This window comes from Sceloporus occidentalis, unplaced genomic scaffold, assembly GCF_023333645.1.
Source record: "Sceloporus occidentalis isolate IW3139 unplaced genomic scaffold, rSceOcc1.0.p SCAF_4, whole genome shotgun sequence".
In the NCBI taxonomy this organism is placed as follows: Eukaryota; Metazoa; Chordata; class Lepidosauria; order Squamata; family Phrynosomatidae; genus Sceloporus; species Sceloporus occidentalis.
The window spans coordinates 143,907,157-143,934,835 of NW_028316984.1; the positions used below are offsets into that span (position 1 = coordinate 143,907,157).

The 27,679-nt window shown below is 39.6% G+C and overlaps 1 protein-coding gene across 2 annotated transcripts in view; it reads left to right on the forward strand.

The window, feature by feature from the left end:
• The first annotated feature begins 1,411 nt into the window (after positions 1–1,411).
• The window catches only part of LOC149314775 (cytosolic phospholipase A2 epsilon-like), a 47,571-nt gene continuing 21,303 nt past the window's right edge, over positions 1,412–27,679 (forward strand). Inside the window, exons 1-11 of one of the 2 annotated variants that reach the window (XM_089523516.1) lie at positions 1,412–1,484; positions 5,828–5,964; positions 10,981–11,112; positions 13,385–13,425; positions 14,745–14,787; positions 15,381–15,447; positions 16,110–16,273; positions 18,865–18,951; positions 21,075–21,112; positions 24,446–24,581; positions 26,259–26,395. In XM_089523516.1, the coding sequence (XP_089379642.1) occupies positions 1,412–1,484; positions 5,828–5,964; positions 10,981–11,112; positions 13,385–13,425; positions 14,745–14,787; positions 15,381–15,447; positions 16,110–16,273; positions 18,865–18,951; positions 21,075–21,112; positions 24,446–24,581; positions 26,259–26,395 (1,055 nt within the window). The remainder of the gene's footprint in view (positions 1,485–5,827; positions 5,965–10,980; positions 11,113–13,384; positions 13,426–14,744; positions 14,788–15,380; positions 15,448–16,109; positions 16,274–18,864; positions 18,952–21,074; positions 21,113–24,445; positions 24,582–26,258; positions 26,396–27,679) is intronic. The other variant, XM_089523517.1, reaches the window with a different exon arrangement.

Consider the following 27,679-nt stretch of genomic DNA (forward strand, 5'->3'; position numbering starts at 1 on the left):
TGTTATTGTTATTGTTGTTGTTGTTATTATTATTATTATAGTTTATTTCTAAAGTGCTGTAAATGGTGTGCCTATTATGTGGCTTTTTTTTTCTCACCCTGGAGCCATTCCCATCCTTGTTTCATAGGCTGCATCTACACTGCAGAAATAATTCAATTTGACACTACTTTAACTGCCCTGGCTCCATGCTATGGAATCCTGGGATTTGGATTTTTGGAGGAGAATTCGTCTTCTCAGTCAGAGAGCAGTGGAGCCACAACAAACTACAAATCCCAGGGCTCGATAGCATGGAACCCGCAGGATGGCCATATGTCCTCTTTTTCTGGGGTATACCTTACATTTCAGTCTTCTGTCCAAGATGAATTCCAAAAATGTCCTCCATTTTGAGCATCACTAAGAAGCATGAATTTATATTTATATGATGGGTTTCAGCTTTTCCTTGGTCATGTCCTCCATTTTACTCGAAAGCCCTACATTTTGTGGTGCCTTGTCCTCCTTTGCGATTAGGACCTCCGATCACTGTAGGAGCCAAGGGCAGCTAAAGTGGTGTCAAACTGCATTAATTCCACAGTGTGGCAGCAGCCCTGGTCCTTTCACCTGGTGACCCTACTGTTTTCTTTTCGTGACACCCTTTTCTGCCCCTTGGGTGAAGATTTTTAGTTTTTAGGGGTCATAGATGGACCACTACTACCCCACAAATTCATGGGATGGGATCCAGATTTTTCCACATCATTAGAATGAATAATACTTTCCAGCTTGCAAAAGGAATATGTGTGCATTAGTCTCCATTCCACAGCAATAAAAAAAGTCTTTAACCTGTAAAAACCTAATTGGCTTTTTGACTAAATCTCAATACTGTGATGAGAGATTGGAACTAAGTTTTATGTCATGTTTAGCTTTTAAAAAACGAAACAGTGGAAATGAAGGGGTGAAAATAATTATGAGGGGCGACAGGGGTGCCAAAATATTTCTCGCCTAGGGTGGCAAAATACCTAGAGCCGGCCCTGCTCCTTCCCACTCAGAACTTGGAAATGTTATTTTTGGAGTACAAGATCCAGAATCCTCCAGCTAGCATGCCCATACTGGCTCAGAATTTGGGGGCTTGTTGCCCAGGAGGTAATTTTTCCAAACTCCATTTCAAGCATATACACTTCTACAATGGTTGGGATGATCCAATAGTATCTCCTGATATCACTGTTTCACAGGTGAGAATATCTGGTGCAAGCTTTCATCAGAAGGCCTATGACTTTTCAAATGTTTAGTCCTGTTTTAAAGGAAGCACATTATAAGCACATTTAACCATCACCATCTGTAATTTGTTTTACTGGTTTGGAAAGTTGAGTCTGTTGAATACCCTATTCAGATAAGCATATTTTTAAGAAAACACTTTGTATTTGTTGTCTATCCATAGATGGAGGACTCTCCTTGCTATTTGCTGACTGTGAAAATCATACAGATAAAAAATCTACGAAAGGCAGATTTATGTGAGTATCCTGATGGTTTCAGAAATCCATGGGAAAATTAACTAGTATTGGGAATCTGTGCATCAACTGTTAAGTTGCCCTCATGTGGAACATTCATTGGATGGCTCCTTACATATAGCCAAAAAAACAAACACAGATTTTCATACAGTTGAACCTTTGGGGGAACTGTTCCAGACCCCTTGTGGATATGAAAAAATATGGGACTTGAAGTCCCATTGTCCCTAATGGCGGTGCAATATGTGCTCAGGTGCTAGCATGGCTATATGGTAGGGTTGCCATACATCAGGACCGCCAAACCGGGACAAATGTAGGACATTTTTTAAAAATGGAGGACACCCCGCGCCCCTTCCAGGCCTCTGAGGAGACTGAGGCCTCCTCAAAGGCCAGGAAGGGGCGTGGGGCATCCTCCATTTAATTAAAAAAAGTATCCTACAAAAAAAGTGTCCCTCCTTCCTGGCCTCTGAGGAGACCAGCCAGGAAGGGGCGTGGGGACCAGCTGCGATCGCGGCCGGCCTCCTCCCTCTTTCCTGGCTTCTAAGGAGGCCCAGGCCTCCTTAGAAGCCAGGAAGGGGTGCAGGGACCAGCTGCGATCGCCGCGATCACAGCCAGCCTCCTCCCTCTTCCCTGGCCTTTAAGGAGGCCCAGGCCTCCTTAAAGGCCAGGAAGGCATGCGGGGGCCCGCCGCGATCGCGGCCAGCCTCCGGGAAGGAGGGAGGAGGCCGCGGGGAGGCAGGGAGGGTGGCGTAGGGTGGCGCCGCCTCCACCTTCCCCTCCTCCGCCCCAGGCCTCGCTGCCCTCCTCTTCCTCCACCTCCTCCCCACGGCCATGCGTGGTGGCGGAGGAGGAGGGCAGCGAGGCCCCGGCTGCAACTGGGGTTGTCCCAGTTTTTGGCGGCACCCGGGACGGGAGGGGCCCGGTGCCGCCAAAACTGGGAAAATCCCGGTTGCAGCCAGGATATGGCAACCCTATATGCATGCACCACCATTTGTGACAATGGGGCTTGCCTTTCGCAGATGCTCACATCTGCAGATGCAAGCCCCATGGATGGCGAGGTCCCACTATATTTACAAATCTATGAGTACAGAAAGACACTTTAAAATAATTATTGTAAATTAAACATGTCACCATGTTGGGTAAGACTGTGACTAGGTGACCTACTCATTTTTCTGCCCATGTTTTTAACTACTGATGGTCAACTTCATGGTCCCTGCTGTTACATTTTGTGTTTCTTTATATTTAAATTGGAAAGGGACTGGATAGCCCTTCACACAGAAGATATCTTCCAAGAGAGGACTGTCTTTTTATGTGCATGCAAACCAAGGACTCTCCTTTGTAAACTGGGACACGTGGGCATCCTGCTTTAACAATAGGATAGCATAAGATACTTACCGTCCTTGTGAATGGGCATGTAAGCATGCAAGAACTACAAAGATGCCAGGAATGGGCAATTGTTGGAGGCCTGTTGGAGACATTAGCTCTCCAGGAAACACTGAAGCTTTTGTATTCTTGACACACCTCCTTAATGCTTCCAAATCTCCCCCAAGATTCTCTAAGGGTCATGGGAGAATTTTCACCATATTTTAAAATTCAGTCTTAAAAACCCTGACAAAATGGATCCGGGGGCTGCTCATAACCCATGGGTGACATGTTGCTCAGTTGTGGTCTAATATGTACACTACTTTTAAAAGCAACATTATTATGAATGAAATTTATTTTGTTGATTTCATTTATTGTTTTAAAGAAACTTTTGAGAGGTTGCAGGACTCACTCCAACTGCAAAAGAACAGGCACACACACCATACCACAGTATCCTACAAAGTATGATTTCCAAAGCTCCCCCCCTCCTTTGCAAAAAAAAAAAAAAAAAAACAAACCAAAACTACTGGAGATTCATAATCTTAAGGCTTTCACATTTAGTAAGGGCTGAAGAAGCAATCATTTTTGCTTCTCCCCTTCACTGTTGAAGAAAGGAGGGAAAGAGGAAAGAAGTAAGGCCAGTACCAATGGGCCAATGTTATTTATGACTTAGCCTAGCTAAAATTCAAAGGTATTTTGGTTTTGACTGTTAGAAGTTAATTATCTCCAAATCTCTTAATTTGCAATGTATAGTTGTCCTTTTGTATCCATGGGAGATCGTTTTGGACCCCCCCATGGTTAATGAAAAATGTGGTACCTCATGTCTTGTTGTTTACTATAGAGACATGATGTGTGCATGGCTGCTGGTGTGGACATATGCACATGCCTCCATTTAGCAAGCTCCACCATCAGGGCTTGCCATTGGTGGAAGCTCAAATCCATGGTTGGCAAGCCCACAGATAAGAAGTCCTCATTGTAGTTAACTTATTTTCTGTTCCATTATGGATTCTCTGATTCTTAAAAGAACTAACTGCTCCAAAATATTTCTAAACTGAACATACCCAAAAGGTTTATGTGTGTGTTGGGGACAGGGGTCTGTACTTTGAAATAAGCATTAAATCAGGGAATTTGATTTACTTTGAAGCCCCACTGCAATGTACATAAGTAACTTGTGCTGATCTTTAAAGGCCTATGGTTGCATTTGACAAAGGGAGCTATAAAAGCAAACAACATGATTATCAGATACCTATTACTTTTGTATCCTGGCTGTTTTGTGGCTAGGATAACACTGATTCTGTAGTGACATCTTTCAAATTTATAGGGGCAAGAAAAGAGGCATAGATTAGGTGGAGATATGGGCAAAAGAGTTTAGAAGTGTAGATGGATTTTTTGTGCCTATGGTGGATGACTAACCCAGTTGAATTACAATAACTTTAAAAGATCAGTTGTCAAGGTGTTTCACATAATAAAAATGATGAAACTGCCCTACCCCTGGAGGCATAGGGTGGCTATGCAACATTATTTATTTGAGTCATCTATAAAGAGAGGTGAGCTGAGGAATTACAGATCTAACCATTCTGAGCTTCATTGTCTGCCCTCCTTGTTGTGAAAACACCCATGAACTATAATTAGTTTTTTTTTAAAATTATGTATTGATGCACAGCTCAGGTAAATGAAATCTAGAGGAGGGACGTGACAATCTGTCAACTTTGTTTTTATTGCATTTCTCAGAATTCCACTAGCCTTCTTCCGTCAAATATTTGTAGCACAGTGGTGACATCCGCACTGTAGAAATAATCCACTTAGACACTGTTTAACTGTCATTGCTCAGTGCTGTGAAATCTTGGGAACTGTAGTTTTATCAGACATGTAACCGTCTAAGCCAGAGAGCTCTGGTGATACCACAAGCTATAATTCCCAGAATTCCACAGATTGAGCCATCGTAGTTAAAGTGGTGTCAACCTGGATTATTTCAGCAATGCAGATTCCACCAATGTGAGAACTTATTCCTCTTTTCTGCAAGGGAACGCATACATATATTGCCTTATACATCTCCTGAAGTAGCAATTTTACACATTTTTCATATTGTTTTCCTTTTAAACACATTTTCTCCATTGATTTCAGCATTTCCGTATATTTTTCAAATATACAAATATTTAGTTGTGCATATTTATTTCAGAGGGAAAAGAAAAAGAAAGGAATATGATTTGTTGCCTTCCCCCTGCTGCCCACATGATGGGAAACTGACGAAAGGGCACTTTGGTTAACAGACCACAAAGCATAGTTCACAAATTGGATAAATTTGTTTTTAAAAAATCAGATAATTCAGTTTCATCACTACAGAGGTAGTACTATAAACCCATGGACTGCAACTGAGTAGAAAACAACAACTAATTACTCAATTTACTTTCAGCAAGAATAGTGCCATCTTAATGCATACCACTTTGTACTATTATGATATTTTTCCGAGTCCAAGCTGCACTCCACCATCACTTTTTAGAAGTCAGAAAGCTTTCTGACTTCTAAAAAGTGATGGCAGAGCATGGCTTGGATCCAGTTGGGACTCAAGCTGATGGTGACTGGCGATTTGGCAGTGATTTAGTGTGTGATAACCCCTGCCTCCATCCCAGGTTCCAGCTGCAGCCCGGGAGGCTGGAGCCAATTTAAAACGCCAAGCAATAATCTCCTAAATCAAGGTGGGAAATGTGTGGGCCTCCAGATATTGTTGGGCTGCAATTCTCATTATCCCTAACCAGCAAAGTTGATTCTTAAGGGTGATGGAAATTGCAATCCAATACAGATTCCTAATTCCTGATCTAGATTTTAACCCAGTTTGAGCACAGCAATAAAAAAAGAGATAACAAGTGATTTGCTTTCAGTGTATTTATCTTGTTGTAAACTGTGTGGCTTTGACAAAGGTAAAAAGTGTAATGTTTGGTATATAATATGTCTTAAAAAGATACTAACATTTTCCTTTTTTGAAACAGTTAGCCAATCAGATTGCTATGTAAGCTTATTTCTGCCAACTGCTTCGTTTGAAAAGGTTCGGACCAAGACTATTAAAGACTGTAAGAATCCAATGTGGAATGAAACCTTCTACTTCAGGATACAGAATGAGGTCAAAGTGAGACACAAACTCAAAAATTATTTTTGTCTGAACTCTTCAGGCAATTTCAAGCTGATGTTTTCTTGCTTATTTATTTATTTGTTAATTACTTTTCCTCCAGACAGCCCAAGGCAGTATACATGACTTCCCCTTGCCATTTTATTCTCACAACAATCCTGTGAGGTGGTTCAGCTCAGAGTTACTTGCACAAGGTCACACAGTGAATCCAGGGAATGCTGCTCATGGGCTATAAAGAATTTTGAACTAGAAATAATTGTTGAGGTAAAATGAATGAAACAACAGTTTAATTGTCTAAGGGGCTGTACAGACCGGCACTTTGTGCTGGCCTGTATGCGCTATGAGGGCTGAGTGTCCACACGCTCTGAGCCCTCACCAGTGTGCCCGGGCAACAATTTAGCATGTGCCTTTCCATACGGCAAGTGCCATGATGATGCATGCCGGGTGCAGCACCCAACTGAAGTTTTGTGAGGCATTTAACCTTCTCTTTCTGAGAGCTCTGGTGCCACAACAAACTACACTCCCCAGAATTCCATAGGACTAAGCCATGATAGTTACATTGGGGTCAACCTGGATTATTTCTGCAGTGCAGGTGCAGCCTAGGAACAATAAATTATATATATTTGTATAAGAAATTGTCAGGTCCACTTTAAGAAAGCTGACAAAATATACAGCTGCATTTGTTTAGGTAACCATGAAAACCCAACAGGATTCTGGCCTATGTGTATTCTGTAGAATTGAAACTTTTCCAATGTCAGTCTTTATTATTTTAATGTGTGTGTGTATATATATATATATAAGGATTTAATGCACTTCTTAACTTTTATCTACAACACATTTCCTCAAATGAGTATGAAACTCCTGGTAGTTGCCATCATTTTTTTTTATCAATGTGGTTTTGATGAGAAGGTATCAATTCCATACAGTGAACATATGAGTGCATGTGTGTAAACACTATATGACGGGGTGGGGGTGGGGAGAGAAGAGGCCCTGCCTGCATGCGCCAAACCCTAGTTCTGGTGCAAGCAGTCCTGATGATGTCCAGTATGTTCTGCACCAGAACCAAGGTATAACATGGTGCTTTCAACGCCATTACAGGTTGTTTGTTCTAAGGTCAGAATAAGGTGCCCAGCCATGTGATGGAGGTTGGGTGCCTTGTTTTGACATCAGAAGTGAGTGACGCAAGGCAGTGGTGGGTATGCCAGGAGGCTCAGTGTGATGTCTGTACAGACAGCTATGATGGCATGGGAATGGAGGGCCAGCTGATGGAGACAGATCAGGGAAGCTGTGGTGTCAGGATACTCTGGGGTACCCACAGAATATCTTGGCTCATGCAGACATGGCCAGAGCAGAGAGAAAAATGGACAAAAGACAAATCTAAATTTGAAGCATGATAAAATGGACCAAATCAGTATACCAGAATAGAGAGCTTTCATCTTGGAATTTAATCAGACAGCATCAGAGAAGGATACTATACTAACTATAGGCAGTTCAACGCAACAAAATGTTGAGCATTTAAATTCATTTTTGCCGCTTAATATAGCCTCCTCATTTCATACACTGTAATCTCAATCTAGAATGGTCCTTCCAAGCTTGTTTGCTTATTTCTCCCAGAACAGGGCCCAAGACACCTCCCAAAGAAAGAAAATTTGAAAACCTTAATATTTTTTAAAGAAACAATTAAAAAACTACACACTAAAAATATAAAATCATTTAAAATATGCAAATGTTAAAAATAAATAAATACACATCACATTCAGAAGCTCCTCAGTTTACAGAGTAAGAGTCTGCTTAAACAAAAAGGTATTTTGCCTGCTGGTGAAAAGAGAGACTGGCTGAAGCTAGTCTTGCTTACTTTTCAGTAAATAATTAAACTATTATTATGAATAAATAATAAAATCCAATCAATTATAAATAAATAATAAAATCCAATTCAGCTAGTGGGCCCCTTCTCTATCTCTACAAGTGGAAGCAATACACTATGGGAGGACATGGAAGAAAGCCTTGTCTGCTGTGGTCCCTGTTGGCAGAGTGTCTTCCCCTTGCAGGCCTGATGGCATCAACATTGGCTTCATTCTGGTGCCAAGTTATAACACAACCTTTTTCTAAAACATCGAATCTAATCATTTTATCCAGTTTGTAAACAAACATAGTCTGGAATGTTCTAAACTTGTTTTAAATTGCTAAGCAGGTTAACATGTTTTGGATTGTAAATTAAATCTTAGTGTTTTAAACTTTTTAATTGTTTTGAATTGATTGAATAGTATACTGACACCATTTTGGGATTAGCTTTTGGTGTCCTGGATAGCACTCTTAAAATTTAGTCTTAATCTGATTGCAGATTCTTCATCCCACTGGGAGGGAAGCTGCCAGATGTCACTGGTTAAACATGACTTTCTGTTTGACCTTGGAAATTTCACCAATATACTAGAAGGTGGACAGGGTCAGATTAGATGCTCAATATGTCATCTACTGAGCTTGTTTAACACTTGTTCTTCCTCTTAATCCCACTGAGATACAGGATAAATAAACAGGTAAAATAGGAAATATTTGCTAGGTCATAGTTGTAGAAGGAAGAAGTTAATTAAGCAAGAGGTGAATCAAGCCCATCTTTAATCTTCTTTAAACAGTGAGTGTATCTCACAAGAATTACACATGTTTCTCAATGAATGGCTCGTTATGCACAATTGCGATGAATGATACCAGTCATCCTTAAACATCATTGAGTAACGTTTGGTAATTAGTATCTTGTTAATGTAGAAATTAATTTATTATGAAATTTCCTTCATTATTTTGAAATTACCTTCATTCCAGAAGAGTGCATATTAGTACAGACGCTATCCAATGAAAACAATATGCTGTTAAACATAAAATGGAGTGGCAGGAAAGCCATACCACTGCCATGAATAAGCAGTGTTAACATCAATTTAAAATGCCTGGGAAAATAAAGACCCGTTCCGCACGGGCAAAAAGTACGTACTAGATACGAACTAGGGTTACGAAAGGGCGTCCCTTCCGGATGCCCTAACCCTAGTATGTACCTAGTATGTACAAAATGGCGGTGCCCTATACATATGGGCACCGCCATTTTGACGTCGCGGACGCTTAGCGTCCGCACGGCATAGCTCACTTATGATGCTGCAAATGCACCATTGGCACCTTGTGCCATCATAAGCGTGCCGTCAAAAGAAGCCTCTTTTGGGGACTTCATTTTCAGGAGTCGGAAAGCCTCGCCATTTGGAGGATGAGGCTTCCCGGTGGTGAAAATGGAGGCACTGGCAGACGGCCCTTTTTGGGCAGTCTGTAAATCACCAAAGATAGATATGATCAGGGAGTTTGTCCATGGCCCAGAGTGTGCCATGGTACTTTAGATGTAAGTAAAAGCCATGAGTATGCCATTTCCACTTCAGATGTAAGCAAAACCCCATAATGTGTAATGGAGCAAGAGAAAGACAAGAAGGGATTTTGTGCAGTGTTCTGAACTTCATGGTCAGACATATAGGCGCGTTACAGACCGCCCCTTTGAGGCGGCCTGTACCCGCCCCTTTCCCCAGGGTATCGGGGCCTCAGCGGCCAGAACGGCAGCTGCTGAGGCCCAGATACGCTGCTTTCTAGGCTGCGGGGAAGTGGCAAAAGGCCGCTTCCCCGCAGCCTGGAAAGGGGTGTCCTTGGGGCTTCAAGCCCCAAGGACACCCCGCGGCGGCGGGGAGGAGGAGAAAGGGGCCGCTTAGCCCCTTTCTCCCTTGCGCCGCTGGGCGCAGCCGTGTGAAGGCTGCACCCAGCAGCGCAAACCAGGAAGGAGTTCCGAAATGGAGCTCCTTCCTGCTCCGCGCAAAGGGCACACTAAGTGCCCTGGCGCGGAGTGACGACGTCACATCCGTGCCACCCCGTATAGAGGCGGCGCGGTCGTGACGTCGTCATGGCGGCCGCCATGTAGATGGGGCGCCGCCATTTTGTATGGACTCAGTCCGTACTAGGGTTAGGGGGGTGCGGAAGCACCGCACCTTCCTAACCCTAAAACAGACTGACTCCGTACTAAAAGGCCCGTCTGTAACAGGCCATAGACTAGCACAAGTTTATCTGCAGGTACAAAACAACAAGGTTGTACTCATGCTAATTTCATTGAAGACTAAACCCCAAACAACTTTTTCCCAATTGCTCTTAATTATTCACAGACGGTGCTATTTTTCCAGCGTGTAGACACAGTTATGGGAGAATCTGCATGGACAGCAGCTAACATTTTGGATACCTCTCCTGCCCCCACACTGCCTCAGCACTAATCAGTGCTAATGCAGTCTCTGGCATAGGACTCTAGGATGTAAAACAGACAAGATATTTGAGCATGATTGGAACCATGGATAAAGATCTTATTTCAAGCTCATGCAGTTTAACATCCTCTTCCTCTCCTAGTAGGAGTCAAGCTCCAGGATGGTTCACTGCTTCCTCTGCAAGCTTATCATTAGGGATCAGATCACAAAGATGAGAAAGAAGCAGCTGGTCTCAGCTCTGAGGAGGAGAAAACAAAAATGCACTTACAGATGTCATGTACTCTCCTTTCTCCTCCCCTTGGAGCTCAGACCAACTGCATCTTCACTGTGTAAGTTGCTTGCCCACTGGCAAGCAGCAGCAATAGCAGCAGCCCATCCCAGAACTCAATAGGTATGGAAGGTTGGTTTTGGATGGGGTACAAGGGACTAGATAATAACTGCCTGTCCCCATTCAAAAAAGAGACATATATTTGCATAACCCACACTTACATGATATATATCACTAACTGTATTCACAAACAAGATTCCATCAGTGGTGTATAGGAAAGCAAGCTCTAGTTCTTTGTCCTCACTGTAGCCAAATAGGATTTATCCAAACACTCACCTATTCACAATTAGTGCCAGGATAGTGAGCCAAAAGGCCATATCCAGTTTGTGGGGTGAAGGTTCCTCATGGCTGTTGAAACCTTTGGGGCTTTCTAGTCCAGAATCATGACATTATGATTTAACTTTGCTTCCCTCTTTTCAGAATGTTTTGGAGCTGAGGGTTCATGATGAAGATGACTGTATCACAGATGACCACCTCCTTACTGTTCTCTTTGATGTTTATAAAATCCAACTTGGAGAAACTGTTTGCCTGACATTTCCACTCAACCCACAAGTAAGAAGTCAGGCCCCTGGAAGAATATTATTAACAAGTAAATTACTAGAATAAATTTCTGGGGAAGGAAGGAAAGGGTCAAAAGAAGGTAGGCATCTAACATTTTCAATATCAATGATCATAAATCCTGTAAGCAGGGGAGATGAGGAGTAGTCTGGAAGGGACTTACAGGTATCTCAGTGGTGCAGTTTAGTGGCACTAATATTCCTAAACTTAAGTTAATACAGGCCTGGTACACACCGCCCAAAAAGGGCGGTCTGCCGGCGCCCTGGTTTGCTCTGTGAGGAAGCCACAGCGGACAAACCGCGCGGCTTCCTCGCAGAGCAAAAAGAACCTGCACACTCGCGACATCATTATGGTGCCATGACGTGCAGATGCTAGGCGTCTGTCATGTCAAAATGGCGGCGCCCATCTGTACAGGGCACCACCATTTTGACATATGGAAGACGTGCTAGGGTTGCGGGGCGTCTGTAAGTGACTCCCCGAGGTAACCCTTGCACATCATCAAGATGTGCCATTAGGCCCATCTGTACTGGGCCACAGTTAATACAGAACAAATAGCAAAGATTATAAATTGGTGGCAGAAGAATTAAGATAAAGAGATATGGCAAGAAAACTGTGCAATTGTATTTGGCCACTGGTAGCCTCCCTAGAGTTGTTCTTATTTTGTTGGCTGAATGGAAAACACATTTTGCTTGATAAGATGGATGGAATCAAGTTTGGGTAGAAAGTGGAAAAGATCCATTCTGCAGTCACCAGGAGCCCTGGTGGTGCAGTGGTTAAATGTCGATACTGCAGCCACAGTGTTGTGAGCTTGATCTCATGGCTCCAACGTTGACTCTACCTTCCATCCTTTCGTAGGTCAGTAAAATGAGTATAACAAACAGAAAGGTCTAGGAAAAAAGTTTTCACAGAGTAAAACATAAAAATGGTTTGAATGTCTAAAATATTCTGATGATGCAATGACAAAGAATTCCCTTACTATTATACTGTTTTATTTTTGGTTTAGGCTAACAATTTGTTGTCTTGATGAGTAAAATGAGTACCCAACTTGTTGGGAGCAATTGGCATACATATTGTAAACCACTTAGAGAGTGCTGAGTTCACTATTATGTGGTATAGAAATGTAAATGCTATTGCTACTATGCCATAGCTTCAGGATATATTGTGCATAGCTTCAGGATATATTATTAGAGCGCGGAGTGCACAAGGTGACACCCTAATGGGGTGACAGGCACTAATCACCAAACATCTATATATTTGCAGAAAATGGGCTGTCTGCCTGCATCCCTTTAAAATACTGAAGAGAAGGTGTGAACGGGTGATAACTCAGTGAGAAGAGAAAGGCCCCCATTTTTTAAACAATTTTTTAAATTTTAATATTTTTGAAAGATTTAATTTTTTTAAAAAAATATTTTTTATTTTTAAATTTTCACTTTACCCACATGAAATAATGTACACATAAATACATTTTAGTTGTGTATGTGATATTGTAATTTAGCGGTATAATTTTCATTTTGCTAGTTCTTTATGTCAAAAATATTGTATTTACATTCAGTGATGTACAGGAATTACAATTTATGAGTAACAGTAGTATATAAAATATTTCTAGAGTCTGTATGGTGTGGTATGCGAGGAGGTCAATGGGGTGTGTGTGACACCATGAGTTACCACACCAGATGATGCCAACCCTCATGATGCCACTGTCTAGAAAATCTGTGATTGCTGAATAGAAACTGTGTGGTGAAAGACAGTATCATAGTTTCCAGTAGCAAATGCTGCAAACATATAGTAGCAGAAGACTATTGTCTTTATGAGCTGGTTTTCCAGTGTTGGAAATAAGATGTTGGATTATCAGGGCTGGGTAGCTTGCCTGGGTAGCTTCCATGAGACTGAGGCAAGATAAGGAGAGATTTTGCACATTTTAAAATGATTTCTTTTTTGGTCATTTGGAACCTTTTTTTTTTTTTTGGGGGGGGGGGATATTATTTTATGTATAAAGTTGATTTTTATGCCAAAACAACATTTTTGCATGGGAAACAGTTTGTGCAAAATACAGTTTTGTGTGCAATATTTTCTTCCAAAAGAATAATACTTTTTTGTGCAAAGTTTGCAGGAAAAAAGTCCCAAATTACTAAATAACATAACATAACCATGGGGATTGGCCATTTTATCAATATGGGTTTCTTGATGTGCTGATACTCTTTCTCATCAACAATGAGAAAATTTTCATCCCTACTCAGAACAAACATTTGTATTTCTCCTTTTACAGATTCCAGAAAACCTGGAGGTAGAATTTTGTCTGGAGAGCATGTAAGTTCATCATAGTTCGTCAATGGAGGACATCTAGCATTAGAAAATAGTGTTTTGCCACCCACTGAGAAGGGTGTTAGTGGGAACAGCTTTGCAAGGGCCCACAGATATTGGACGGATCCCATCCAAAATTGCATGCATCCTCACACCATGCCAGGATATTGTTGTTTTGTGGGTTACCCACATTCACGTATAGGATTCTTCTTTCTTGTGGATGGTACACATGCTCCCTTTGTGTGTATTGTGTTAGATAAGATGGTTGCATTTGGGCCAAATGCATATTCTTTTTACCTTCAAGTAGATTGGCCAAAGCATTTTGTTTCTGTGCTTATTTTGTTTTTATTTTGCTTGTTTTGTTTATGTTTCACTATGGGGGGGAAGGAATGTTAATTATAAGTGCTGGGGAGCTGTTTATTATTAATTTGTTCATACATATATGCATACTATTTATTAAAAGGTTTTTATGCCCATCAGACTTCCTAGATAGATGTTCATTTCAAAATATTCTTTAAAGACAAATTGGAAATAATTTTAATAACCTGGTTTAATAACCAAAGACCACATGTGTTTAACTATGTGTGTTTTTTAATTTGTTGTAAGCTGTTTTGAGTCCCAAATGGGAAAAAATGAGAGTAGAAAACAACAACAACAACAACAACAACAACAATTGGAATAATTCATTTTGGCTGCTTGCTGGAAGCTTAGCAAGTCTGCAGCCAGCCTGACTTAACTTGGAAAGGAGTTCCAGTGCTGATGTGCTGCGCCAGGGAAAGCCTCTCCTCTGAGGCTGATGGGACATGCAATAGGACCTCTGCTGGAGATCTCAGATCCAGACTGGCTCATATAGAGGAGCTGGTCTTTTAGATATTCTGGCTCCCAGTGAGGAATTAGGTTGGTCACAATTTAGCAGGAATATACTAGGGAAAATATTGAATAGGCAGAGATTTAGGGTGGGAACTCAGAGGCCATTTAAAGTCTTGGGAGCTGGCTATGATGAGACTATGATACCAATCTTTTCAGATACCTAGAAATGTGAGATCTTGGGGGAGTATCAGTTATAGTTGTCTTTCTCTCAACACCTACAAGAATGTAGCTGCTGACTTGGACTATCCTCACTTCAGAGACTGGATTACAAAGTTTTTGTGTTGTGCATTTAAGAATAAATATCCATTAATTAATTTTTAATCTTTGTGAAGATCTGATTGTTATCAAATAATATAATTTCAGCTAAATTAAGCCTAAAAAGTTACCACAGTTAGAAATGTTGGCTCAGTTACTGAAGACAAGTTATAACAAGTCAAATATTTTTTGTTTGGCAGCCCAGTTCGTCATGAGCATATTGTTACTAACGATGTCTTAGTGGTAAGGTCAATTTTGTTTTGTGATTTCTTCTTGGAAAAATTATACAGTAATTGCTAGCATAGTTGTGATGTTTCTGCTCATTATTGTTATCTGGGCTAATATTACAAGAACTTCCTGCTAGGTTAAGAAATTTACATCTAATTGTAACCCTCTATCTTAACCTGCTACACTCAGCACAACTTTAGATTAGGATTCCATTGTGTGTCTGGAAATATTTATGAACTCATGTTCATCAACCAGCTTCCAGGATGATGATCAATGTGAATACATGTGTATATGTGTGTGTGTTTTTGTGCACAGTTGGTCTGAATTATGCAACCACATAGCCTTACAATAGAATTATGAAGTAAAATAAGAGCAGCAGTAAAAATATAATAAAGGTTATACAAGTTTAGAATAAAGAGTGGCCTGATACTCTCTGTATACCTGGAAATTTATGTTCACGTCAAATAGGAAAATGACTTTGGCTCATGGATTTATTTAACCATTCCAGGCTAGTTCTAGGTAAAGACTTATTATTTCACTGTCATTGCAGTCAAAAAGATTTTACCCTTCTCTCATTTTATCTTTTTTATGTTATTGTTTCTTTATAGTCTCGTGAAATCTCCTGCTTGGAGGTGCAAGTGAATGAGGAAAAGATGACAAACAAGGAATTAGGAGGTTATTTATTGGTTTATTTAAAAGTACCAGTCTTAAGTATATGATTTGAAAGGTTTTATTCTAAAACTTAAAAAAAAAGAAATAACACACTTTGAATCTTTATGATTAAATGTTATTTTGTTGCTTTAATATAGTGTGTTCATTTTCTTCTACTTTTTTGCCATACAAATCTGATGGATGTATTAAAATTCACTGAATGAATGAAACTAAATTTCAGTGTATAGTAATGTAAAGTTAGATTTTGGAGATTATCACACAAATCCAGTAGCGGCTCCTATTATCAGCATGCTGTACCTGTATGCTATATACATGTTCATGTTGACAAGCTTTTCTGGAAACAAAACAAAACAAAACCAGAATTAGTAACACTAATTTAACATGAATATAGTGGAATCTAAACCCAGCCTTTCAAGAATTAAGCTCTCAAAACCCTGGGTCCAATTTTGTGAGTTTCAGTTTTTCCTACATTCTCTCATTCATATTTGTGATGAAAGAAAATATGAAGAACACACACACACACACACACACACACACACACACACACACACACACTTTCATCACAAATATGAGGAAGTTTATGGATTTTGTAAAATAAAACTGAAATGAAATACTCAGTCCTTGTTAATAATAGTAATAATAATTCTTTGTGTGCATTGTTGTAGAGAAGAAAATAAAGTTTACTGTCCAGGGCTCCTATGAAGAAACTCAGGAATGTTTGTTGGAGTCTGAATTGCATCCTGCTGATCCCCTTGTGTTCCACTATATAAAATATAAGGAATCTGCTCTGGAACTTGAACTACCAAAGAAGTCAAGTGGCAAAGGCTGTGTATGTTTTTAAATTCCAGTGTCTTTAAACTGGGATCTAATGTAAAGGCAAAGGGTTTTCATTTTTAGTAAAATAGTGAGGTTACATTTTGTCATAAGATTTCTGTGGCTTCACAAAATGTGGTGAAAAAGAGTCTAAAGAAGGAATACAAATCTTCACATGCAAGAATGAATAATTTCAGCAATTTCCTCCCAATTCTCAAAGAATATAAGAGTCTTAATTCATACACTAATAGAAATAGTGTAGAAATGTGTAGAAATAGAAATGTTGCTTCTTCAGAAAACATGTTTTTGCACAAAAAACATGTATTTATGCAAAATGCACTATTTTGTAAAATATTGAAGGTTTTGTGAAGGAAACTCTTGCAAGAAAAATGTAATGCAACTTCCATAATATATATGCAATAGCAGGACTTTTGACTAAACCTCTTTAAAAGAAAAAAAGAAAAATAAGCCATTGCTTATTGTGTTTAGTTCTCTTCACACTGTCCATTAAAAAAAATCAATTTTTAAAACACTCATTGAATCCCCAGATTATCTGCACTCCCTTTTGCCAACTTAGAATAGAATGAAATAATTTACTGAGGAATTTGAATTTGGAAATGTCACACTAGAGCAATAATGGTGAACCTTTTAGAGGCCAAGTGCCCAAACTGCAACCCAAGACCCACTTATTTATTGCAAAGTGCCATGTCCCTCTGGCTTTCTAGAAACAAACTCTGGCAAACTCTGTGCTGGGGTGACGGCACATGTGCCCACAGAGAGTGCTCTGAGTGCCACCTCTGGCAGGCGTGCCATTGGTTCACCATCACTGCACTAGAGCCTTATGAGAAATTTTTGTCCTAGTGTTGTATTGTAAAGATTGCTGCAGAATATCTGGGAAATTATTGAAATATTCCCTGCAGAGACTGAAATATTTGACCATATAAATGGAATGAGGGCATTTGTTACCAAATTATAAAACATGTTAGAAAATTAAACACAGTAGTCTTAGCTGGGATTTATTATACTTGCCCTTTAAGTGTTTATTACTCTTTTCATCTCAGTGTATTATTCACCACTGATAGGCTCTTATGGGTTTAGCTGATCCTTATTTATTGGATTAGAATATATATTTCATAATATTGTGGCATGCCTATTGCAGTCTTTTGCACTATTTAAACTGTTGCCCTTGCTTTCTTGATGCTTGCATACGTGCATGCACACACACTTCCTATTCTCAACTGTGTATATTCTTCTTCCAAATCATGAATACTTAGAACTGAATTGATAGTCCTCCAGTAAAATCATACAGCTAAACTAATGTTGGTGTTAGAATTCAAGAAAAAAAGGAGGGTAAAATTACATTTCATCATCACATGAGAGTGGGGGACTGGGATAGGTGTAAAACTCACTGGCAGCCTCTGACAATCCTCTGAAATTGCACAATGTCCTAGTTGCCCACCAAGAAAAGCACCCGTACATTTCACCCCCTCCTCACAATTGCAAAAATCTCCAACATGCCACAGTATATTTCAAATAAGTAGTCTTGGCAAGAATGTTGGCCCAACACTGTCTACCTATTTAGGTAACAATTTCATGTGGCAGCCAAATAGCCTTTCCAGTTCACAAAAGCTTGTATTACAAGGAATATGACACAAGACTGGTTTTGTAGCTACACAAAGAATGCCACTGGGCTCTGTCTAACATAGTTCTTGGGGTTGTTTGTGAAAAACATGCGGGCTTTTTTGCTGTTTTATCTGCAGCAGAGGTGGGTTCATAGCAGCCCATAGAGTATCCAGAAAGGCCTAGTACAGACTGGCGCTTTGCGCTAGCCTGGGGCCAAAAGTAGGGCTCAGTAAAGCAGAGCATCCGCACGCTCCTGAGCCCTACCACATACTTGCAGGCACCATCTTGATGTGCCACCATTTACATGGGATGCACGATGATGGCATCTGCTGTGCACAGCACCCAAATGGCACGGCACACAAGGGGCATCATCATGGCACACAAGCGCACCAATGGCACCCCTTCTGCAGTGCAAAAAGAAGCCCCTTTGGGGGGCTTCTTTTTCTGCCATGCGGAGGCTGCCCTGTGTGGTTGCCGTGGCCTGCTTCTGGAGCAGAAAAAGGCGACATCTCACCACCCCTTTCTGCCCATCTGTCGAACCCCAAAGTTTGTGGGTCAGGAATCCATCTAACATATTTCAAAGTTTATTGTGGTTTTTTCAGGCTATGAGACCATAAAGAAGAAGCCAGCCATAGCTGCTAGCAAAATGTCAGGTATAAACTCTTCTAGAACACAACCTCATAGCCTGAAAAACCCACAAAAAAACTATGGAAGCCAGCTGTGAAAGCCTTTGACTCCACATATTTCCAAGTATTTCCAATGTGAACAGTTTTTATAATAGCTTTCAGTGGCTCATGCTATGTGCTGGTAAGACAAATTAATAGTAAAATCCTATACATAAGTACAATTAAATTAAGTTGGGTTGCCTCCAAGATATGTGTGATCCTAGATACTAGATATTGTAGCCTAAGTCTGTTTGAAAAGTTAAGTGACAAACATTTGAGTATTAAAAGGTTTCTTAAGTCTTATTCCATCTCTTTTAAGTCTTCTAGTGGAAATGCAGATGAAAAAGTGTGCTTTGTTTTACCTCTGGATTTACATGAAATGGAAAAGAAACTAATTATAGGCAAGGTAAATAATATTTGGTGGTAGACAAAGAATCTCAGATTATTATAAATAAGGCAACAATTATTGTCCACCAGAGAGCTAACAATTCTTCAGCCCATTGGTATTAATGAGTTTAGACATGTATGATTCTATGTTGCTAACAAATGTAGCCAGATGTTTCAGTCTTTACACATTTATGTATGTGTTATAATACAGTATTGTAGCATAAACATAGGAAGCTGCCTTGTGCCAAGAGAGATCTTGTAGCACCTTTGAGACTGACTGAAAGAAAGAGGTTGACAGCATGAGCTTTCATGGACATCAATCTACTTCCTCAGATGACTAAATGCATCTGAGGAAATGGACTGAAGTCTATGAAACCTCATGATACCGTCTTTCAATTAGTCTCACAGGTGCTACAAGATCTCTTTACATACTGATTCTATAGACCAACATGGCTATATCTTTGAATTCTGCCTTATACCAAATCAGACCATTGGTTCATCTGATTTATTATCTATATTAATTTGTGGCTGATCCCATGTTTTCAGATAGTGTTGCTTCCTGGCCCTACCAAGGATTTGTCAATGGAAAGTAGACCTTGCAAAAGCAAGGCTGGCCCCCTCCCTGTTTGCCTTTCATTGGCAAGCAAAAATGGCATTATTCAGATAGGCTTTTGATATATAATAATGGGGTGGCTTGGGTGTTTGTTATATAGGGTGAGTATCATGGTTTTAGTGTGGTTTTAATACCTGCAATTTTATCCTGTTTTTTGATTATATTTTAAATGTTTTATTGTGATATGTTTTTTATAATTTTTATTTGTTAACTGCCTTCAGTCCCTTTCAGGGAGAAAGGTGGGATAGAAAATAAATAAATAAATAAATAAATAAATAAATAAATAAATAAATAAATAAAGTCACTTTAGAGTAATGGCTAGACAAAATTAATTAGTCAATTTTAAAATACAAGAGTAAATATTTAACAATCAATTAACAAATTAGTGGTTGTTCAATTATTATTATTATTATTATTATTATTATTATTATTATTATTTACAAATTAAGATGTCTAAAATTGGCCAACATGGGAAAAAACACATTTAGCTGAAAAAATTAATAAAGTAATAATAAGTAGAAATAATTGTTCAAAAATAACATCATGTTTATTTTAATTACTATGGCTGGAATCCTGTTGGGGTTCTTCTCTGACTTCTTTATCAGGCCAAGGTGTTGAAAATCATACAGGAGATTTTTTTAAAAAAATGACAGTGTTAGTCACAGGCCTGCATTTTCTCAACATGTTTTGTTGTGTTGTTCTTTGAAGGGATAGCTATGCAAGCAGGCTGCTCTTCCTTCTGGCCATGAGGCACTGGGAACAAAGCATTCCAAAGTCACCTTGAGAAAATGCAGACCTGTGACCAACATAGCCACCTTTTAATTTTTTCCTCCTGTCTGAATTTTAACACCTTTGCCTGATGATGAAGTCAGGAGTGTTTGAAGGCTTGCATCATGTATTTTCTTCATTTTGCTGAGATGAATAAAGGTATCATTGTTAAATAACATCAGAGTGCTGGATATGTTAGTAGTTGTAGAGCTATGACTGCTCCCAGCTTATTTCGTCATCTAGGGAAAATGCAGGAAATGCAGGTTAAATAATCTAAGAATCCAATTCTGTAACATCTTCTTACAGAGAAGTTAATGAAATGGAACTTAATGAAAACAAAATAGTAAATCATCTCTTTTCATATCTCTGTGTGTTTGTGTATATAACTTTGTTCTCTTAACTTTTGCCTATGAAACAGAAAGAAATACTATTTCCTCCTGCTCCTCAGATGTCTTGCACCAGCCCTGTGTTGTACTACTATCAGGAATAAATATTTCATTATTAATATTATTAAGTACCTATAGCAGCTGGTGCTATGGTGAACAAGTTAATGTGTGTACCTTACCATGGCCTCTGTTTGTTAATCTTGCAGGCCAATCAGAGCACAGGTTTTTACACATACCTGAGTGGGCTGGAAATATCTGTCTCACCTTAGGGATTCCAGAGAGGAAAATTAAACAATATCAAAAATCTCTTTCAGATTAATGATATTTCATGTTACAACATGTTACTAACAATATTTCATATTGCTTTTATTCTAGGACAACATGATTGATCTCCATCTAAAAATAAAAGACTGGTAAGAATGGCCTACATGACAATGATGATGATGATGGCTGAAATATTGTTGGGCAGTTACAAATGAGTAGCATAATGGACCTTATCACACGGAGGGACTTACGTTGATAAAACGTTGCTGAACTGTTGCAGAATCACGAAGGTGGGATCGTCTGTCACACTTCTAAAACATAATTGAGGCTTCCTGCTTTCCTTCCGTTGACAAAGTGTGCACAGAGAAGTCATTTTTGAATAGTAGGATATCCTGTTATTCAAAAAATGACTTCTCCATGCATGCTTCGTCGATGGAAGGAAAACAAGAAGCCTCAATTATGTTTTAGAAGCGCGACAGATGATCCCACCTTCACACTTCTGCAACAGTTCGGCAATGCTTTGGCAACGTAAGTCCCTCCATGTGATAAGGTCCACTTGTGACTGTTTCATATTCATGATGCATACATAGCCCCAATGTAGAGGATACATTGTTGTTGTTAACTGACCCTGAGTCGACCTTGATTCATAGTGACCCTGTGGGTGAGACACCTCCAAGTCCCCCTGTCATGAAGCTCTCTGCTCAGTTTCTGCAGACTCAGGCCTGTGGCCTCCCTTATCCTGTCTAACTGTCTTTATGCAGTGTTCCTCTCCTTCTAGTGCCCACCAACTTTTCTAGCATCATTGTCTTTTCTAATGATTCATCTTTTCTTTAATCATCTTGGTTTCCAGAGAGAGTTCAGGCTTGATCTGTTCTAGGATGTATTTGTTTGTCTTCTTAGCTGTCTACAGTATTCTCAGTACTTTCTTGAGCACACTCATAGGGACCGTGACAGTCCCTCAGTCCTCACGTACCGCACAGTAGCCACTGTGGCCAACGGGGGGGGTGTCTATTCCCTTGTCAGCCAGGAAGTAGTGGCTGTTGGTCTCACATCCCCCTTAAATGAACTGTCTCGAGGTTAAGAGGGAATGGCAACAAGGGACCTTCTTCTGCCTGTTAACAGGAGGAGTGGGACCATTAGTCAGCTGCTTCCCAACAGACAAGAGGATGGAACACCCCCCCCCCCCATCGATCACAAGGACTACTGGCTGGTAAGTGAGGATTGGTAGGATTGGGATGGGATTCACTGCATAGCACTGTAACTATGATGCTTATGCATTTGTTACTCCCCAACAGGGTTCCTGACAATAATAATAACAACTATTAATACAAATAGTAATATTATACTATTGGAAATGAACACACAAATATTACATAATTATTGCAATAATATAATATATAATAAAACAAGCATAATATTGCTTGTTTAAACATCAGGACGGGGGCATGTGTTTACATGTTTTGCTTGAAGATATTTTTGATACCTGGGAATAAGGCCCATTAAATCCAATGAGACTTACTTCTGAGTAGAAGTGTGTAGCATTGCACTGTAACTGTGTTACAGGCTTCATATTGGTGAACCCAGGTATGTTAATAACTAAGGTATTACATAATTTATAATTTATACTCGCTGAAGGGCGGGGTATAAATATAATAAATAAATAAATAAATAGATATATATAATGCTGGGGTCGGTTGTCTGCACAAAGTCTATGACCAGTTGACCTAAAAATTAGTCAGTGACAAGGCTTGTGAGTGCATGTTCATACTGTTGTACATGTAAAACCTTAATTCAGGCATTCATGCAAACAGAGTGAGTGAGGGAGCCTACAGTTGTCCCCCTGTATGGATTTACTGAATATATGGTTTGAATGCATGAGTCTTTTCACAGATTACATGCTTTTACAAAACATATTCACCCCAGTCTCCATAGCTATAAAATTGTGAAATGAATTTTAAGAAAAATGCAGCACATTTAGATTTAACTGGAATACTTAATTATTTTATCTATGATGTTTATTAAAGAGATACATTTACTGTCATTCAGTAGAAACTCTGGGTAATTTATATAAAAGCAAGAATACACAACAAATAACATGGTTAAAATAAAACACAGAAGAACAAACTTGATGGGAGTTATGTAAATAATATAAATGTAATTAATCTGCACACACACACCACTTGTTATATGAGTAACAGTCTGGGTAAATCTAAATTGCTAAAATTTGCTTTTCCAGGCAAGCTTTCATTAAAGCTATTGGAAGTTTCCTTTGATATTCCAAAGGCGGTTTTAGAGAAATGATTTTGTCAAAGCTGTGGCAGGTAGAGAAAGGATTAAATTTCCCCTCTCACTACCACCCAGTCTCTAAATTGTCCAGGAGTTGATACTTATCTAACAAAAACATATAAAGAGCATTACAAATTATTTAAAAAGTGAAGTTTTGTATTAACTGTACACTGATGAGCTTATCTCATGGTGTTTTAATTCATTTTACCTCTATCAAGATTAAATCTTAATTCGGGCTGCATCCTGATTTTATCAGATGGGGTTTGCCTCTTAATTTGCCACCTGAATACATCCTGGGTCCATCCCCGCTTGCTTTTGGAACCATGAGTTTTCTGGCTTGAGAAAATGGCTGGCAAAGTGCTTCTGGAAGCGGGGATGGACCTGGCCTGTATTCAGGCAGCAAATTGGGCATCAAAAACTGTGATTTTAAATGCTGCCCAAATTAAGGTTTAAACCAGATAGAGGTAAGTCGAATTAAAATGCCATGGGATAAGCTCCTTATGTGTGGTATAGTGGTTTGAACATTGGACTATGACTCTGGAGAACAGGGTTCAAATCCCCACTCAGCTATGAAAACTCAGTGGGTCACCTTGGGGAAGTGACAATATCTCAGCTTCAACAAATCTTGCTGAAAAAAATCCTGTGATAGGTTTCCTTTAGGGTTTTCATAAGTTGGAAATGACTGGAAGGCACACAATAACAAAATATTAAAACAAAACAAAACATTTGCTGATTGTTCATGACATAATTATTTTTCTTCTTAAAATGCATACCACATAGAATCATAGACTTGGAAGAAACCACAGGTACATCTTGTATTAGTATGCACAGAAGTAAAGGTGTTTTTGCTCTTTTTAAAATAATACCAGATAGTTCTGTATTCGACTCTTGAGGGAGCCCTGGTGGTGCAGTGGTTAAATACCTGTACTGCAGCCATTCACTCAAAACCACAAGGTTGCGAGTTCAAGACCAGCAAAAGGGCCCAAGCACAACTCAGGCTTGCATCCTTCCGAGGTCGCTAAAATGAGTACCCAGACTCTTGGGGGCAAATTAGCTTACTTGCTAATTAGCTTACTTGCTGTTCACCGCTATGATCTTTGGAATAGCGGTATATAAATAAAACAAATTATTATTAATTATCAATTATTATATGCCATTTTCATTTTGTTTTGCTTTCATCCTGAACTATATGTAAGGCCAAAATCTCTAGATGTGCGTTTGGGGTATGACTTATGTGTGGATGAAGAAATAGTCATACAGAAACGAAAGAAGATTGCTGCAGTTGCCCTGCAGAAAATTCTCCACTTAAAGAGGGATTTGCAGGAACATGAGGTATGTAGAATAACATCAGAAATCCACAAAACAACAATACGTTTATTAGCCAACCAAAATGCACAAAATACATGGTATGTGCTTTTTGAAGCTACACTGACTTCTTCATCAAGCAAAAGTGTTCAAAATCAAACAGGAGAAAGGGGGGATAATGATGTTGGAGTCATAGGCCTATATTTTTTCAAGATGTTGTTGTAGCTGTTCTTGGTTAAGATGTTACAGAGGGATATCCATATAGTGAGAGGCTGCAGAGGCTTCCTCTTCCTTGGCCATGTGGGCTCTGGAAAGAGTTATAAATTTAAAGTCCATTAGCAACACACACACACACACATTTGGGTTGGCCAATAAAGGTATTGCTATTTTGTGGATTTTGAATATTATTGTACTTTGCTGTATGGCCAACATAGTTATCCCCAGATACATTTTCTGGAAGAAGTACATCGGGCAGAATTCTGGTAAATATGCAATATGGAAATGAAGGCTGTACTACTGTATACACTCAATTGGTACTACAGGCCTGAGCAGGTAAATAGGAAAAAACAGCTTGATCCTGAATTTTCTGAAAGTGGGTACAAACCAAGCTGTTCACAATGCCCATTCCCAAGGGAGGATGAACACTCATGGGCAGTCTGCATGGTGTGGTATCAAGCCCCACTGCTCTGTTATTTTTTTCCTGCCTCCCCAACATGCATATGCACCATTGCATGAACACAGCACCTGTGACTGCCAATTACACCCTTTGCCCTTGCTTCAGTTGATACCCCCCTGTTGGACTTTCTGGTTTGTGTATGTTGTAATTGCTGGAAATAGCAATATTTGTCATACTGCCAGTGGCATGGGATGTGTGACAGATCGATGGTGTAGCTGACCATGCATATGCCTGTACAGTGGACCCTTGTTATACACTGGGGTTTGGTTCCAAGATCCCCCGTGGATAACAAAATCCATGAATGCTCAAGTCTCATTAAATATAATGACATAGTAAAATGGTGTCCTTATAAAAAATTGAAAACTAAGGTTTGATATTTGAAATTTGTACTTTTTTTGAACACTTTCAAACTGGATGCTTGAATCCGTATATAAAAAATCCGTGTGCAAGAAGGGCCGACTGTACGCTCAAATGAACACCCCATATAGTGAGCAATGGCACTGGCAGCTGCATCTAATCAGTCCCAGGGTGCATGCTCCAGACTGCTTTCCTACACTGCCTTGCTTTCCCACATTGCCTCACTGGAGCTGGGCTGTTTATATGCCGGTATGATTATGCATATTTTCCACGCTAAGTTGGAATATCTGAACTTCTTTTTGCCCTGTTTTTTAGCCCCAGAATGTGACTTTGTGTTGATTTTCACCCACTTTCACTTTGTATGTGCTCTAAACAGTGTAGGGAGGAGTATTTAGAGTTCTATTGTTTCACCAAACTACAAACCCTAGGATTCCATAGGATACAACCATGACAGCTAACAGAATCATATTGCTAGAATTGGGCAATGTGAAAGGTTTTGATCCTTGGGAAAGAAAGATTGTCTGTTACTAAAATTTATCTATGGAAAACACCCAGACTAGGTGGAAGGAAGGGAAAGAGACTGATTGATACCTTCTCATTCTCAGACAGGGGCAGGGGCAGGCACACTCCAGAGCTTGGAATTTGATTTTATTCTGTTTTACCTTGAACAGGTGCCTGTGGTGGCAGTCATGACAACAGGGGGCGGTGCCAGGGCATTTACAGCACTACATGGTAACCTATTTGGTCTTCAGAAATTGGGTCTCTTAGATTGCATTTCATATATCACTGGATCTTCTGGCTCTACATGGTAAGGAGAGAGTAATGAGAGTTTCTGGAATTACTATTTCAGTACGTAGGTGATATACAGACCAGCCTATAGTGTGCCCTCGTCACGTGCTAGGGGTTGGCCGAGGGTGCACCGCCCATACGTGCCTCACCCCTAGCACGTGACAAGGGCGTCAAAATGGTGGCGCCCTGTACACATGGGTGCCGCCATTTTGACGCGACAGACACTTAGCATCTGCACATCCGAGCATCATTGTGATGCCGCAAGTGTGCCATTGGCGCACTGTGGCATCACAATTGCACTGCAAGAAGAACCCGCTTTTTGCAAAACAAGGCACCGGCAGACTGCCCTTTTTGGGCGGTCTGTATCCCACCTATATTTACTTTTTGAGGGACTTTTTTTGGTCAGGCAGTTACTAATTTGAACAATGTGTGTACATTTTTATTGTTCTATTCTTTTTCTAAACTGTCTTGGTAATGTAATTGTGATAGATAACTATTCTGCTCAGACCCTGCGCTGTTCCAGGTAGTAATTTAACAATTAATAAGATTCATGACCTGCTTGATTTCTATATGACTCAATTATGGCGCTAATTATGTGGTCAGAAGTAAAAAGAAATACAGTGTGTCTTAGCATTAGAAATAAATGTTAATCAAAAGACAGTGGGATAAAAAATATTGTTTTTTTGATGCAATAAACATAAAATATGAGGAAAGAATTCTGGTTGGCTTTGTGCAGATACTTATCTCTTATATTTAACCTATCCAAACAGGACAGAGAGGCTTTACTGCTATTCAGAACTTGTGGGAGATATAAATTATTCAAATGTAAATACAGTGGATTAGTCACTAGTGTACATTGTATTATGTAAATGCATAACACTAGTCACTGGAGTAAATTGAAAGTGTCTGATACTCTGGCCTTTGTAATTTTGTTTGTTTTTCATTCCTTTTATGCACTCCTTAGGTACTTTTATGTACTGTTTAAGTTCTTATCCTAGATATATAGAAAATATTTATTGACAAGTTGCTAACTAATCCAAGGCATATCAAGCTATGATTGTAGAAAGGGAAATTTAACTGCTCAAAAAGTATGTTCATTTTTTGCGGCTAATTTGCTGTCTACATTTGTTGGAAGGGATTTTGTTTACATGTTTATTGTGATAATGGAATGTTCTTCCAGTTTTCAACACTGTACTTTCCAGAGCTTGGAATGTTACTTTTTAAAAGGAACTATTGATGCTAATCATTGTTCTGAGAATGATAATCCATTAGGTAATTTTTTGTTACTGTTACTGCAGGCCAG